The 17,957-nt window shown below is 41.4% G+C and overlaps 1 protein-coding gene across 7 annotated transcripts in view; it reads left to right on the top strand.

Annotated features, from left to right (window-relative positions):
- The window catches only part of PKN2 (protein kinase N2), a 136,599-nt gene that overhangs the window by 61,858 nt on the left and 56,784 nt on the right, over positions 1 to 17,957 (top strand). For 6 of the 7 annotated variants that reach the window (XM_043491037.1, XM_043491036.1, XM_043491035.1 and 3 more), the window contains exons 3-4: positions 5,684 to 5,835; positions 16,243 to 16,360. In XM_043491037.1, the coding sequence (XP_043346972.1) occupies positions 5,684 to 5,835; positions 16,243 to 16,360 (270 nt within the window). The remainder of the gene's footprint in view (positions 1 to 5,683; positions 5,836 to 16,242; positions 16,361 to 17,957) is intronic. The other variant, XM_043491034.1, reaches the window with a different exon arrangement.

Genomic DNA, 17,957 nt, shown 5'->3' with positions numbered 1-17,957 from the left:
TATTAGAGCATAAGCTTTCGTGAGCCGATGAAGTGAGCTGTAGCTCACGAAAGCTTATGCTCTAATAAATGTGTTAGTCTCTAAGGTGCCACAAGTACTCCTTTTCTTTTTTTAAAAAAATAAAGGTCAGTCGTATATTATGAACAAAAACATTTCAAACTGAAAATGACCCTGATTCAAATTTAACCCAGTCTTGTTTAAAAATGAGAAATGGGTCATCAGTGAGTTAAAATATTTCCTTTAACTTGTTTTGTGAATTTGGTGAATTAGTGCTCTCTCTCAAAAGCAAGACTGAAACTGTTTTAAAAAAAATGTAGTGTAAGCAACTGATGTACGTTACCATTCAACTCTGCCAATACCCATGTGTGTTTTCTAGTCTGAGCAAAAATATCGTGCTAGTTATGGGAACCAGATAGACATCCTCTAAAATCTGTATTGAAAGCCAAACTACTTCACTCATTACATAAACTGTAACTTCACCTAGGCATCAATAGGTGAAAGGCTGTTAATCCACAGTACAGTAAAGCTCTCCGCATCTGCAATAAGATAACGGGCTTCATTAGTATAAAAATTAAAGGATGAAATATACAAATTAAATACTGCATTTTCATTATTGTGCAAGCGAATGTGGCTAAATAATTAGAGAATCTTTTATTCACACATACCTCTTCCGCCTGAAAAATACCTTCTTTTGTACCAGTTAAGCAAAGTACTTAAGATCATGTTTAATTTTAAGTATTTGCTTAAATCCAATTGACTTAAATGACCTGAATGAATTTATTACTCTTGTTTTGTGTTATGGTAGTGCCTAACTGGCCCTAATTGAGACTGGAGCTACATTGTGCTAGGTACTGTACAAATATAGAATGAGAGACAGCTCCTGCCCCAAAGTACGTACAACCTGAACAGACAATACAGAGACAAGGGACATTAAAGGCTTTGCTGATAGTGCTGCCTATACTTAAGGTTGCCCAACACTTTCAACTATAAGATCTTGTTTTCAGTTGCTTAACATTTAAACCATTCACTTGAAATTTTCTATGCCAGATGCCTGCTTCAGGGTTCTCCCCTCCCTCCCCCCTTTTTTATTTGGAGGTGGGGAAGGGGAAGACTCAGCAAAAAATGGTTCTATTATTTTCCAAAACAAGATAAGCAAAAATACATTGTTTTGCTCTTGTTAAATTCCAACAGCCATTTCCTTGAGAAGATCTAATGCCTCCATGCTTGGGAGCAGGGATTCAGAATTTACAAATGCATTTGCTTTGGTGTTAGGGATGTGTCTTTTGCCTTCTCCTGTGAAAGCCAAATTTGAGTTGGTTAAGTCGTCAGTCTCTGAAAAATTATAGTTTACACATACACAGTAAAGGTCTGTTGGAGCCTGGCAGTATGCATAGGACCATGCGGTCCTAAGGGTGCTGCTGCACCCCCGGCTTGAAGTGGTTTCTATCATATATAGGGTTTACAGTTTTCAGAGTAGCAGCCATGTTAGTTTGTATCCGCAGAAAGAAAAGGAGTATTTGTGGCACCTTAGAGACTAACAAATTTATTTGAGCATAAGCTATTGTGAGCTACAGCTCACACGGATGCATCGCGTTTCCAGTTTGGTTCAGTGGCTCTCAGCACCCCCACTATACAAATTGTTCCAGCACCCCTGGCAGTACGTTGTGAGGATTGTCTTCACTGGGCATGCTCCATCCCCACAGAGCAACTGAATGTGCTCTATCCTGCAGGGGCTAAGCAGAAGTTTTCTTGCTTTTGTTTCTCTAGGGCAGTGGTTTTCAAACCATGGGTTGCAACCCAGAACTGGGTCACGGAATGGAAGGGACTGGGTCACAGCGGCTCTGGTCAGTCCCGTCGGTGGTGCTGCCTGGCTAAGGCAGGCTAGTTTTTACCTGTTCCAACACCATGCTGCACCCTAGAAATGGCCAGCAGAAGGTTGGGCTCCTGGGGGATAGGGTGGGGGCATGGGCTCTGTGTGCTGCTCCTGCCCCGAGCATTGGCTCTGCACTCCCATTGACTGGTTCCCGGACAATGGGAGCTGGGGGCGGGGGCAGTGCCTGCGGGCGAGAGCCACCAAGGAGCCATACCTGCTGCTGGCCACTTCTGGGGCACAGCAGGATCTGCGGTGCCAGGACAGGCAGAGCCTGCCTCTGCACCCCTGCTGTGCCGCTCACTGGGAGCTGCCTGAGGTAAGTGCATGCCCCAACCTCCTGCCCCAGCCCTGAGCCCCTCCCACACCCCAAACCCCTCATCCCCAGCTCCATTGGGTCATGGACATCAACAATTTTCTTCAACTAGGGGTTGCCAGAAAAAAGTTTGAAAACCATTGCTCTAGGGGGCCAATGTGATGTCAGGCAGGGGCTCTCAGTGACCTTCCGCTAGCACTCAGGCAGCAAGGAGAAGGAGGAGGAAGCAACCTGATTTGAATACAAAGGAGTCAGGGAAGGATTAGGCAGGGGACAATAGGAGCTAGGTAGGATAGAGGAATATGAGTTGGGAAAGAGGAGAGTGAATGGGAAAATAGGAGCACAGGCACAGAAGTCTATAACCGTTAGAGAACTCTCCCCTCCAAAACCTGGTAATGAATGCAAGATTCTGGAGTCTCAACATTCTTTGCTGTCTAGTATAAAGCTGTGAAAATCACTAGCAAAATGGATTTTTTTCCCCCTCTAGTAGTTGATCCACATGGAAGATAACAGCCTACTATTGCTACAAGTTACTCAGTAGGCTCAAATAGAGTGTTGTAGAGCTAAAGGTCCCAACCCTGCTGATGACCTATGTAAGGACCACTTTGGTTCTACCTGATGGAGGAATCGTGTTGTTAAAGACTATTATAATGCATACGTACAAGGTGACTGAATTACAGTTGCACAAGTAACCTTAATTCTGATATTTCCTAACTTTTGAGTGTTTTACTCTGGAATCTTAATGTGCTTTTCATGTAGGGGAAGGGTTCTATAATTTCCTGAGTATGTATGTTTTAAAAAGCAACTGTAAAAACAAACTTAATCATGTCCAACTATAATGACTCCACATGGGTCATCAGAAGGGTTGGGGACTCTACCACTTGAGCTAATTGAGTAACTGGTAATTATTCTATGTGAAAAATATGCAAGTAGAGTAGATGGTGTGATGGTTTGCACAGGTTATGATAATTATGATATTGGTTTTGTTTACACTTGAGTGGGGAAATTGGTAGGTGAGGATTAGTTGAATGGAATGATTAAAAAAAAAAAGGGAGAGGGAACATGGAAGAGATGGAGGCATGTGGGATAGGTTTATCTTTAAACCTGTTTGTGTCATCTTAAATTAAGCCGAAATAAGACTATTTAAACAGAAATTGTTTTCAACCAGCCTCTGGAACTGGTTTAACAAAGATAGTTTAAAGAAACTTAAATTATACCAATGCAACTCTCCATTTAGGCAGGGGCTAAGACCCAGAAGACAGGATGTACTGGGAAACCCGGAAGGAATAACTTCAGTGGTTTTAAAAACGTTATGACTTTTTATTAACCCGAGCTTTTGGGCAGTGAGGATGAAGTGAAACTTTAGGAGGCGCCTGAATGAGGAAAGTGTGGTGCAGAAGACAATTCAGAAAATTGCTGCACCAAAAGCAGTTCTTATGGGAAATCTGAGAGCACCCTTGACAGAGATTGAAGTCTGTAAGAGAAAAATTATATGGCAGACTTGAAAGCAAATGCATTAAATCTCCAAAACTACTATATAGGCTACTTACCAAAAAGTTCTGCAGAAGTAATGTGAAATAGCACAGGCTAAAAAGTAACTGGGGGCATTTGAAATTGGGAAGTTTCTAATATAGTGCCTCTTTCTTTCTCTGTGTGTGCGCGCGTGCACAGACACACAAAGAAAGAGGCACTACATAAGCAACTTCCCAATTTCAAATGCCAGTTTGAATATCACAACACTCAGTATAACCTACTAGGGACAAACCAGGATGGCTTCTCTAATATAGTGCCTCTCTCTAAATTATTTTTTACTTAAAAGAAATAAAATAGATGATGTGGTGGGCGTAATTTACTTGGCTTTTCAGAAAGGTTTGGATAGGGGCCCTATTAGCCACAGGTTAAAAGACAAAATCTTACTGGGGATTAAAACTGGTTAAGCAATAAGAAATCATCAAGTAAACACTGATTCTTAGAATGGAAAGAGATTAATAGTTTGTACTCCAGGAGATGGAATTTGGATAAGTGTTTAATGTATTTTATACAAAGGAGGAAGTAGATGACAAGTAATGGAACTTGTTGATGACAGTATAACTTGGTTGATAAAAGCTGCAACAAATTCTGTTAAAAAAGAATAGGGATCTGTAATAGAGCCGGACTCACCCGGCAGCGCCTCCTGCTGGTTGTCCTTGGAAATTGGCATTCTAGAAGCTGAAGAGCTATCTGCTGTCTGGTGATCCGCCTTACCGCTGGCCCTAGTCCCTCCCAGGATCCAGTGCCTCCTCCCACTGGGATACTGCCCCCGGCAGTAAAACCCCAACAATCCCTGAGAGTCTCCCCTCCCCAGGGAACCCCCACGCACTACCCCTACCTTGCCTCAGTCTTGGCTGCTGCCAGTCATTGCTTAGTCCCGCTCCCTAGGGGGCAGACTGCAGTGTATCAGCCACTCATCACAGGCGAGGGGGTTTGGACCTGCTGCCTCTGTCTACCCATGGGCTGCCCCCTAGCAACCCCAGTACCTAATAGGCCCTAATCTAGGCCTCACAGCCTGGGGGTTTTCAAGCCAGAGCTCCCCTGTTCCCAAGGCCTTTCCCCCTCTGCCCTGCTCTAATATAGGTATTACCTCAGGTCACTGCAGCCAGGCCCTTCCGTCTCTGAACACAGAGAGAGACTCTGGCTAAGCTTCTGCCTAGCAGCCCCTTTATAGGCCCAGCTGCGACCTGATTGAGGCATGGCCCAGCTGTGGCCATTTCCCCAATTAGCCTAGCATTTCTTGACCTCAGCCCTGGCTCTCTCCCAGGGCTGGCTTTTAAGCACCACAGAACAAGAGTGGGTAACCACCCCGCTACAGGATCTAAAAAAATAACATTCCCAAGCAAGAATATATCATTCTGTTTTTTCCCAAGTTATAATTTTTCAGTAATCTGGCTGCTCAGTTAATTATCCAGATACCTGTGATTCCTTTAGTTCCCCTGAATCAGCAGTCACTCAGCACAATATATACCTACTGTAAGGAAGAAGTCATGTTACCAGTTCCTTCATCTTGCTGTAAACTGCATCTGGCATGTCTCTAATGATTGAAATAATGTTCGTAGACCTTACCAATCACTATTGAATATGGTTGTCCAGGAACCTTTCTTCTTTTTCTAGTTTAAGTTGGGTTGGAGGGTTTGGGAAGGCTTAATGGTAAACTACACTTTACCTTTAAACTTCAGACATCTTAGAAAGGCAAATTCTCCATGGGGACAGATAAACAAAGCTGAGTACCTTTTACCAACCCAGTCAGTGATTCATGTATATTAGCCCATGCGCAGCAATCACTGAGCTTTCACCGGGTTTTTCACACTAAAGCATATTTGCAATATTGTCTCAAAATATCTCTGCACAATTTTAATATTTAAATACATAGCTTTCTCTTTATTAAACATTATATTTGAAGTATATTAGAAAAGTTTTATTGGCTATTGTTATGAAAATTACATCTTATATTTAATTCACAGAGTGTCCCAGAACACCAGATACTCCAAACAGTGACCCTCGTTTTTCTACGAACAACAGATTGATGGTCCTAAAAAAGCAATTGGATATAGAACTGAAGGTAAAGCAGGGAGCAGAGAATATGATACAAATGTATTCAAATGGCTCTTCAAAGGTAAGGCTTTGGAATACTTAAAGAACACTGAAATAACCAAAAATATAAAAATCATGTAGTTTGAACACATGAACAGTGTGCTATTTTTTATTTCAAGAAACTACATAGTAATGTAGAACTTAGACAATTAATGTTATACTCTTCACCTCTAGAAGTGTGGTTTCATCCTACCGAAGGTGCTCATTAAGAGATGGTTTAGTTTTCATCAGTTCTATCCCATGGGTTTCAACCTACATAATGAATCGAGTTTATGAAATCTAGCACCTATTAATCTTTGATTATGCATGATTCACTTTGAAAAGCAGGGCATGCTTTTAGCGCTCTGCATGGTGTGACATATTGTGATACTTATTCTAGGTATTACGACTTTTATGAAGGGAAATCATGCCTCACCAATGTATTAGAATACTTTGAGGGAGTCAACGAGTGTGTGGACATGGGTAATCCAGTCGATACAGTGTACTTGGACTTTTAGAAAGCCTTTGACAAGGTCCCTCATCAAAGGCTCATAAGCAAAGTACGCAGTCATGGGATAAGAGGGAAGATTTTTCATGGATCAGTAACTGATTAAAAGATAGAAAATAAAGGGTAGGAATAAATAAATAGCAGGGTTCCCTAAGGATCTGTACTGGAACCTGTTCTGTTTAACATATTTATAAATTAAATGGAAAAGGAGGTGAAGGGTGAGGTGGCAAAATTTGCAGATGATACAAAATTATTCAAAATAGTTAAATCCAAAACTGACTGTGAAGAGTTACAAAGGAATCTCACAAAACTGGTTTCAGAGTAGCAGCCGTGTTAGTCTGTATTCGCAAAAAGAAAAGGAATACACAAGTACTCCTTTTCTTTTTGCGAATACAGACTAACACGGCTGCTACTCTGAAACCTGTCATTATGCAAGGCACTGAATTTAGCCATATAGAGTGGATAGTCTCTAAGGTGCCACAAGTACTCCTTTTCTTTTTTCACAAAACTGGGTGATTGTGCAACAAAATGGTACATGAAATTGAGTGATAATAAATTAAAGTAATGCACATTGGAAAACATAATCCCAACTATACATATAAAATGATTGGGCTCTAAATTAGCAGTTACTACTCAAGAAGAGATCTTGAAGTCACTGTGGATAGGTCTCTGAAAACATCCGCTCAATGTGCAGCAGCAATCAAAAAAACTACCAATGTTGGGAACTATTCTGGATGGGATAGATAACGAAATAGAAAATATCAAAATGCCACTGTATAACTCCATGGTACACCCACATCTTCAATACTGCATGCAGTTCTGGTTACCCCATGCTCCTATTTGCTAAAATACCAAAATCCTTTTTTACAACAATTTGTCAGGATGTGTAATTAAAAACTTTTTCTGAAATTTTATGTGAATTTTGCATTTTCCTAAGCATTACTGCAGACCAAATGATTGATGTATGATGAAATGTAGCTCACATGGTTGCATTTAGCAGTGTTTAGTACCTGTGTAGTTAATACACTGTATCTTTTAATTAAGCTTATAAAATAATTGTAATTAAAGAAAGGAAATACAAATTAACCATTGTAGAACAGATTTATTTACTGCATAAACCGTGTTAGTTTTAACAAAAATGATTTGCTGACTATTAATAACGGAAATGCTCGATGCCAAAGCAAGTTCGATATACCGCGGTTTCACCTATAACACGGAAAGATTTTTTTGGCTCCTGAGGACCGCGTTATATCGGGGTAGAGGTGTATTAGAATTGGAAAAGTACAGAGAAGGGCAATAAAAATGATTAGTGGTATGGAACAGCTTCCATATGAGAAGAAATTAAGAAGACTGGGATTGTTCAGTCTAGAGGGATTTGATAGATATCTATAAAATCATGAACCGTATCAAGAAAGTGAATAGGAAAGTATTATTTACCCCTTCACATAACACATAAACCAGTGGTCACCCAGTGAAATTAATAGGCAGCAAGTTTGAAACAAACAAAAGGAAGTACTTCTTCACATAATACACAGTCTACCTGTGGAACTCATTGCAAGGGGAAGTTGTGAAGACCAGAAGTATAACTATAATATACCATTATTTTTATGATGTACATTGTTCTAGATGAGTCATCTAACCAAGGCTTTTTTAAACCAAACACAGAAATATTTATTTATTCGTGATATAAAGGAAGTCTCAATATTCAAATGAGAAAAATCAGACAGCACCTAAAATCCTTCTTTCTTATGTAAAAACCTTTCCCCCCCCGCCATGATATCTTTCTTGAGTGTAACTAAGAGTGGATGAATGCAACAGCCAATGAAGAGAAGTGCATTGATTCTCCAGCTGCACCCACAGAAAGAGTGATAACAGAGAATATGCTAAGAGTATATAAAATAATGAATGATATACAGAAAGTAGATCAGATGCTTCTATTTTGTCTCTGAATTTTTCTCCCTCACACAAAACAGTCTGTTATTTCAGTAGGTCTCAAACTTTTTTTTTTGCAGACCACTCGAAAATTGCTGATGCTCTGGGCGGACCACTTAATGGTCTTTCCAAATGTTGTTTGTACCATTAGCTAACTATTGTAAAGCGCTTTGGATAAAAACGCTATATTAAAATAAAACTTAATAATAAAAAGAATTCTACAAATAAAAACACACAACTCTTATTTTAATATCAGTAGTCTTACCTTTCTAATGCGACAGATGTGTCCGCTGTCTCCCACCACGGCAGTCACTGAGTTGGGCTGGGAAGGAGGGCTGTCTCTTCCCAGCAGCCCTGGAGCTGGAGAAAGTTGCCTCTTTGGCTGCCGCAGCCCTGCACATCCCAAATTCCCCCCACCCCCTTTTCTCACCCACCACCTAATCCCCCGAAGGCCACCACCTCACCTTACATGTTCGTCTTTTCCAGGGTCTAGGCACCTAATTAGTGGAGCCACACCTGCGCGGCTCCACTAATTCGGTGAGTGGCCCTTCATTTTTTCATGTGCAGCCACCCAGGCACTCACCTTAGAGGGAACTATATGCAGACCACCACAGTTTGAGAACCTCTGTATTATTGGGTTGAATCCAGTATGAGTTTCTTATGACATCTCCAGTTGGAACTGACCAATACTTTGGGGTCCTTTACCAAAACACTTGCCTGTCATGCACCTGTGGCTTACTAGATTGAACAGGAAGTAGTGATAAGGCAGCTGGAAGAAGTACCAAAAGTGTACCTTTAAACCAAAGTCCATACAAGCTTAGATTGTGTCCATCTACCAGCTCATGTACCCTGACTTCCATTTATATCTTTGTGAGGTCATATGACCAATCTCTCTAGCTCAGCTTTAGGTACTCTTTTTAAAAAAAAAAAAAATTCAGCTGATCCCCGTGGATCATCATTAAGGCTGCAATTTTGTCAGGGAGTTCGCAGAAGTCACGGAATCCATAACTTCCAAAAACCTCTGTGATTTCAGCCCCCGCGGCTAAGAGCCGCAGGGTCCTGCCACCTCTTCCAGTGGCAGGGAGCTGTGAGGTACCCCCGCCGCTTAAGCTCTGAGCCGCCATGGGTGGTGGGGATTTACTCCTCAGCTTCTTGGCTACCACGGCAGGGCAAGGTCATCCCCTCAGGGCCCCAGGAAGACCCCTGCAGTTCCAAACCACGGATGGAGGAGGATCCTGGAGCTCTGAGCCCCCACGGGTGGTGGGGGTCCCCCAGAGTTCACAGCTGCCCAGCTCCATTACATTTTATCATGGATATTTTTAATAAAAGTCAGGTACAGGTCACCAGGCTTCCATAAATTTTTCTTTATTGCCCATGACCTGTCCGTGACTTTTACTAAAAATACCTATGATAAAATCTTAGCCTTTAATCATCATCAGAAATGCACCAGAGTGGCCTCTCATAGATGTTGACAGTCACAATGCAGGATGGAAACTTTGTTTTAGGCTGTTTTAATGGGGTTCTTTGAATATCCAAGGTATGAGTTTGGACACTGTTAATGTATTATCAGCCAAATTAGATTTCTTTGGTTATGATAGTGCTGCCAGGTCCCTTTGATATCAAAAGTAAAAATATTTGCATCCATTATCTTAAATGGCTTAAAATTATAGTTGATCAATTTTTTTTACCAACTTTGTGTTAAAAAACATACATTTTCATGCAGTAAAATGAATGAAGTTTCATTAGAGTTGAATTGTTTTGCGAAAATATATTTTCATTTTTTATGTAAGGAAAAAATATTAAATGCAAATTTTTGTTCTGTTTCAAATTGAAGTATTAGTTTTGTTTGCTTTTCAAAAACCATTTTTATTTCATTTTGGAGAGTGGGGGGTTTTCTATGCCTTTTCTCCTTTTCCTCTCCTTTTCCAGTAGAATAGAGGCTGGGGGGAAAGGGGAGGGATTTTTATTTTTCAATAATCAGAATAAAATTAGAATTTTGGTTTTGTTTTGAAATTTGTCATTTTTTTTTTTCATGGAAATCTTGAGTTTTTTGACAAGCTCTAAAAAGTGTTAGGCTTTAGATGCAATATTTATGCCCAATCTCTAAAAGCTTCTGGTTCTGCTACTCAGAAATTATCCTCAGTTGAGTAGCTTGGGAGGATTTGGTGGACTGATTGAATCAAGAAGGAAAGAGGAAGGATAAACTTTGGGCTTGTCTACATTGAAGGCCACATTGAGTTGAGCTGTGTGCCTCAGTGTGCTGGCACTCAGTACCTAAGCCACAGTAATAGTATACACACAGACAGCCGTTTCCTGTTTCAATTCATATCATTGTGTACACATGAAAGAGACTTTGTGCACAGTACCCATATGGCATTCTGGGTGCGGGGGGTAGCCCATGGTCCTTTAAGCTGAAGCAGGCAATTATAATCAGTGATTGAATCTTCTACTTGCTAATTGATAAATGTTTAAATCAGTCCAGTTTCATATATGGTGGCTGGGTTAGGAAAGGGAAGGTGCTTCTTCTGAAGCACTGTCCCCAATGGTTTCTGCAACAAATATAAAATGAAATGCCATGTATCCATTTTATCTGCTGCACAGTGCTCAGTCGTGACTAAAACAGCTGAACTGCTTTAACATATAAGCACAAAAATCTGTACTACAGTTGGGTTCTTTTAAATTTTTTATTTGATATCCTAAGTACCTGCAAGTGATGCAGCTGAAATGGCTGGGATCGGGGAGATGATGGGGAGAGAAGGACTAGCAAATTCAACCAGCTCCCAGTGATCCAGCAAGTCTTTGGAAAGCAGTTTGTGGCGCTTCAGCCATTTAATATACAGACTAAATCATCCTTTTCATTTTGCTCCAATTCTATTTGAGTGGAAGGAATCATAGGACTACAAGTGATCTTGATAGGTCTTCTAGTCCAGTCCCCTGCACTCAAGGCAGGACTAAGTATTATCTAGACAAACCCTGACAGGTGTTTTTCTAACCTGCTCTTAAAAATCTCCAATGATAGAGATTGAACAATCTCCCTAGGCAGTTTATTCCAGTGCTTAACCACCCTGACGGTTAGGAAGTTTTCCTAATGTCCAACCTAAACTGCCCTTGCTGAAATTTAAGCCCGTTGCTTCTTGTCCTGTCCTCAGAGGTTAAGGAGAAAAATTTTTATTCCTCCTCCTTGTAACAACCTTTTATGTACTTGAAAACTGTTGTCATGTCCCCCCTCAGTCTTCTCCAGATTAAACAAACCCAATTTTTTCAATGTTCCCTCATAGGTCATATTTTCTAGACCTTTAATCATTTCTGTTGCTCTTCTCTGGACTTTCTCCAATTTGTCCACATCTTTCCTGAAATGTGGCACCCAGAACTGGACACAATACTCCAGTTGAGGTCTAATCAGTGTGAGATAGAGTGGAAAAATTCCTTCTTGTGTCTTGCTTATTACACTCCTGCTAATACATCCCAGAATGATGTTTGCTTTTTTTGCAACAATGTTATACTGTTGACTCGTATTTATCTTATGATCCCCAGATCACTTTCTGCAGTATTCCTCCCTACGCTGTCATTTTCCATTTTGCATGTGTGCAACTGATTGTTCCTTCCTAAGTAGAGTGCATTGCCTTTGTCCTTATTGAATTTCATCCTATTTACTGCAGACTATTTCTCCCATTTGTCCAGATGATTTTGAATTTTAGTCTTATCCTCCAAAGTACTTTCAAACCCTCCCAGCTTGGTATCATCCGCAAACTTTATAAGTGTACTCTCTATGCCGTTATCTAAATCACTGATGAAGATAGAGCAGAACCGGACCCAGAACTGATCCCTGTGGGATCCCACTTGATATGCCCTTCCAGCTTGACTGTGAACCACTAATTACTGTTTGGGAATGGTTTTCCCACCAGTTATGCAGCCACCTTACAGTAGCTCCATCTAGATTGTATTTCCCCTAATTTGTTTATGATAAGGTCATGTGAGATTAGTATCAAAAGCCTTACTAAAGTCAAGATATACCACATCTACTGCTTCCCCCTCCCATCCCCCCAATCTGCCAGGCTTGTTACCCTGCAAAGAAAGCTATTAGTTTGGTTTGACACGATATGTTTTTGACAAATCCATGCTGACTGATACTTATCACCTTATTATCTTATAGGTGTTTGCAAATTAATTGCTTAATTATTTGCTCCATTATCTTTCCAAATACTAAAGTTAAGCTGACTGGTCTGTAATTCCCCGGGTTGTCCTTACTCCCCTTTTTATAGATTTGCACTATATTTGCCATTTTTTCCAATCCCCTGGAATCTCTCCCATCTTCCAGGAGTGTTCAAAGAAAATTGCTAACAGTTCATATATCTTCTCAGTCAGCTCCTTGAGTATAATAGGATGCATTTCACCAGGCCCTGGTGACCTGAAGATATTTAACTTGTTCTTTCCCTATTTTAGCCTTTTGATCTTACCTCATTTTCACTGGCATTCATTAGGTTAGATGTCCAATTGCTACTAAACTTTTTGATGAAAACTGAAACAAAAAAGTCATTTAGCACTTTTGCCATTTCCACATTTTCTGTTGTTGTTTTTCCCACTTGGTTGACTAGCATTTCTAGTTAATAAACACAACTAAGGGCCTCCCACCAAACTCTTGTCCCTTGTTTTTAATATTAAAAAGCAATTTTCTAATACAGTAACTCCTCACTTAAAGTCATCCCAGTTAACGTTGTTTCATTGTTACGTTGCTGATCAATTAGGGAACATGCTCGTTTAAAGTTGTGCAATGCTCCCTTACAATGTTGTTTGGCAGCCGCCTGCTTTGTCCAATGTTTGCAGAAAGAGCAGCCCATTGCAGCTAGCTGGTGGGGGCTTGGAACCAGGGTGGACCAGCAGCTTCCCTATCAGCTTCCTGCTCCCCTAAGTTCCCTGTGCAGCAGCCACCCCAGCAGGCTATCAACTGCCCACAGTTCAGCTGTCCCTCCCTCCACTACCATGTGCTGCTCCTGCTCTCTGCCTTGGAGCTGCTCCTGGGAGCCTCCTGCTTGCTATGCGGGGGGAGGAGGAAGGCTAATTTCAGGGTGTCTCCCTCCCCTCTGCTCCTGCCCACCACTTACCCCATCTCTATAGAGCGGGGGGGACACAACAGGGCTCAGGACGGAGGGAGTTTGTTGGCAGCAGTTGCTGTGTCAACTTGCCGATCTACTTAAAAAGGCAATGAATTTAGAGTGGGGTCAGCGTACTTAAAGGGGCAATGTGCATCTCTCTCTCTCCTATGATGTGTGTCTCTGTCTGCCATGCTGACTCCCCTCCCTTCATTTGTGCTGCCTTGTGGAGTGTGAGGCTACATTAACGACAGTGTATTAACTCTTGAGAGCTCAGCTAGTTCATCATTTAGCAGTAAGGCATTCCCTGGGAAATATCCCACCCTCTGACTTCACCATATCAATCAAGCTTCACAGTCATCATTGCTGTATACAGTATTAAATTGTTTAAAACTTATAGTGTGTGTGTTTATATATATATAATTTTGTCTGGTGAAAAAAATTTCCCTGGAACCTAACCCCCCATTTACATTAATTCTTATGGGGAAATTGGATTCATTTAACATCGTTTCACTTAAAGAATCATTTTTCAGGAATATAACTACAACATTAAGCGAGGAGTTACTGTAGTAATAAGACACACCAACACATTGGGAAAACCACCAACCCTGTATGCACCAGTCACATATCTGTTGTGACTTATTGCTAGAGCACAGTGTCCTTCTGAAATGCTTATCTCCTTTCCATGGGATTCTGGGAAGTTAATCCCCTGGAGATCACCTGACTTAACTTCACATACAGCGACCATCATAATTCCAGGTACCAAGACGGCTCTTCATCACAGCCTTTGTTTAAAAAGGCTCTGACTGTCAGAGCAGTATATGTATGTCAATCTGTCTGGACCCTGGGACTGCGTAAGGGGTTTCTGTTCACCACAAGAGCACCACCCCCTGGACAAATGTGGCGTAGCAACTTTCTGTCATTATCAGAAGGGTAGCCATGCTGGTCTGGATCTGTAAAAGCAGCAAAGAGTCCTGTGGCACCTTATAGACTAACAGACGTATTGGAGCATAAGCTTTCGTAGGTGAATACCCACTTAGTCGGATGCATGAAGTAGTCAGAGTTAGTCACTGTGGTGGTCTCTCTTCCTGTAACTTTCAGTGTTCCCTCTTTGCACTCAGCCCTACTACTGGATCACTATATGTTCTCCCTTTCTGGGATATGAGTGTCTCACCAGATCAGCTGTCAGGATGGTTCCTCCAACAGTCCTGCTAGTGGCTGGTAGTGGAATCCAGACCTTCCCTCAACACTGGGTTCCAGGGATCTTATAATCAGCAGCCCCAAGGTCTGCACAGTCTCCTTCCTTGATGCCGTTTCCTTGGGCTTCTTCCTACGCTGCCTTCTTAGGTTTTCCTTCTTCACAACTCCTCTGGGTTGGCCCTTCTTCCACAGCTAGGATCCCAAGGCTTATTTTCCCCATGGGTTTCTTTCTCCCCACCTCTCTGCTCCCAGTGAGTGACTGCAGAATTTCCCTTTGTAGCCCCCTGCTACTTCAGATTTCAAATCTCTGGGCCTCTCTCCATATGCAACTATGCAGGTTAATTGGCCTCTCTTCTGGACCACCTTAACCCCTTCAGGGCTGATATGGGTGCTTAGAAATGTTCTGCATTCACGGAGACTCAGGTATTAAAAGATCTAAGCACAACAGATGTTACCACAAGTACTCAGGTCTGACTCTGAGGCTACGTTTGTACATTTCTGTTAAAAGTACGTGATGTCTTTTACCATGGATCACCTGCATCTTCTCTCATGTAGGAGCCGGGGTGCCCACAGCTGTATGCACGTTGTGCACGGTGCATACTACTGGTGGGGAGTAGGGCCACCCAGAGTGGGGGGCAAAAGGGGAAATTTGCCCTGGGCCCCCAGACCTGTGTGACGCTGCAATCCCATACACTGGTTCACAACACCACTCACTGAAACTTGGCCCGGCAGCCCTTCAGTCAGGACGGAGGGGCTGCCAGGCCAAAGCTAAGTGTCACTAGCTGCCATGCTAAATTAAAGTGAGAGTGGTTTTTAGTTATGTGTACCATATGAAAAAATCTGGAGGGGATCCAAGTCTAGAAATGTTACCAATAAGTAAAATAGAAATCTGTAGCAGTAAGGGCATGGGCAAAAATCAGAGCAATAAGGTAAAAACAGGTCAGCAAGGTAGATAGAACTATGATCTTACGAGATCTGATGTTACTAGACAATGTCACATTTATCCAGATTATTTCCAATAGAATGGCTTGAGGTATTTTCATGAACTAAAAATATACTTCCACCCTATCTTACCTTCCATTAATGTCCTAGAGTAGTTTGGTGAATTGGTTTGCTGCGTTATGTGATCTGTAGGGCCCTACCAAATTCACAGCCATGAAAAATACATCACAGAGTGTGAAATCAGACTTCCTCTGTGAAATTTAGCTATTGGAGGGAGGGAGAGCGGCAGGGCTGGGGGCACTGCTGCCGGGGTCTCCTACCGTTCACCAGGCTCCAGCTACTAGACTGGGGAGGGACAGGACTTCCTCTTCCCCTGCATGGCTACTCACCGTGGAGATCAGACCCACTCCACCTTTGGGAACCTCCTCCAGCTCTGAAGGTAGCAAACAAGTGAGGGTGGCAATCCTGTGACCACCCTCTACAATAGCTTTGTGACTCGAACCCCCATGGCCCCCTTTTGGGTTGAGACCCCCAGGGTTACAACATTGAAATTTCAGGTGTAAACATCTGAAAACATGAAATTGACCAATTTAAAAACCCTCTGGCCATGAAATTGACCAAAATGGACTGTGAATTTGATAGGAGGCCCTAGTGATCTACTTTGCAAACTTTAAATGTTTCATACTTTGGGAATAAATATCAGCTGCTGCTAACTAGGTTTCTCACCTCTTTATCATCCCGAGTGTTTACATTTTAAAACTTCCCTCTTTTTTAATAGGATCGAAAACTTCTTGCTACAGCTCAACAGATGCTCCAGGACAGCAAGACGAAAATAGAAGTCATAAGGATGCAGATTCTTCAGGCAGTCCAGACCAATGAATTGGCTTTTGATAATGGTGATGAAGTAGAGAAGACAGAAATGTGCTTACTAATGTTTGAATTTTACATAGGGATGTACTAATATGCATTTATGACTGCAAGAAAGCCTTGGTGGATGAGGAGGTCAGATAGAAGACAGGCTTTGATTTGAATGAACTTAAATAGTACAGCACAATAGAGATGCCACACTATATATTCAGACCTGAATGTGATTTTTCTAAGGAAAAAATGCTTTCCCTTATTTGTAGCTTGTGGTTTGCTTTGCATTACTCTTTTCACACCTCGTCCTTTCCATTTTGGCTTTTCCTTTAATATATTTCATATGCTCTTGCTCTTTTTTTTTTCTGCTATGGAGAAAATAGTTGCTGTGTGTGGAAAGCAATTCCTCTTCGAAATTTTAGGGCTTTTAATTTTTTTTAAAGGTTTCAGAGTAGCAGCTGTGTTAGTCAGTATCCGCAAAAAGAAAAGGAGTGCTTGTGGCACCTTAGAGACTAACAAATTTATTTGAGCATAAGCTTTTGTGAGCTACAGCTCATTTTCCACTGCATGCATCAGATGAAGTGAGCTGTAGCTCACAAAAGCTTATGTTCAAATAAATTTGTTAGTCTCTAAGGTGCCACAAGTACTCCTTTTCATTTTTTTAAAGAAGTTGTTTGGTTAAGGTCCAAATTCTGCCCACCTAACTCATGTGGATAGTCCAGGACTGTTAATTCTAATGGGAACATTTAATAGAGTAAGGCAAATAGGATTTGGGCCCACATCTGGCAATTTTAGGCCAGGGAAGAAATTATGAGCTTTTACAAACCAAAGCACAAAATCTTTTCGTTGCTCAAACACTACTCAGAATTTAGTGGTGTGGTGTTTTGGTTTTTTTGTTTTTTGTTTTTTTGAAAGTTCCTTTGCAGGCTGAGAGAACCTGTTTGCTATTTTTCAGTCTACAGGGAAATTTTACCGATAAGTTAAAGGCCCTGAACTATCATAGTATGATGCTGCAAAATTATGAGCAGTGTGTTATCTCTAGTTTTTAAATCTTGTACATATATATCTTGTGAATTATTGAAATTGCCTGATCATCAGGGCTTGAAATATCCATTTGCTAGTGATAAGTGGGAAGTCTTTTTACTGGGAAGTGTCATAAATTTTGTCAAACTACATTTCTAAATCTTATGGTTGTAAAGAGAACCTACCGAATTTAAACCAATGCAGTGTTATCTTCTTGAGTATGCAGACAGTACTGCTGCTTCTAGCTTTGCCAAACAGTACTAGAAGGAATCAGTAAAATTAAGAGACAAGGTGGGTAAGGTCATATATTTTATTGGACCAACTTCTGTTGGTGAGGGAGACAAGTTTTTGAGTACACAGCTGTTCTTCAGGATATTACCTAACTCACCTTGTCTCTCTAATATTCTGGGACCGACACAGTTACAACAACACTGCATACATCAGTAACACTGGTCATGTTCACTCTTTACTTTTCTGAACTCTGGAGGCAGTAGTGAAACTGTCAAGAAGTTCTCTGCTGCTGCTTGGAAAATCTGAGCACCAGCAGAAGGCGTCACTAGTTACTGACCAAAAACAATTTGGGAAAGGCATGGTGTAAGACCTCTCTCATCC

This window comes from Dermochelys coriacea, chromosome 8 (genome assembly GCF_009764565.3).
Source record: "Dermochelys coriacea isolate rDerCor1 chromosome 8, rDerCor1.pri.v4, whole genome shotgun sequence".
NCBI lineage: Eukaryota > Metazoa > Chordata > Testudines > Dermochelyidae > Dermochelys > Dermochelys coriacea.
Note: the sequence above shows the minus strand (reverse complement) of the source record. Positions and strands in the feature narration are given on the sequence as shown.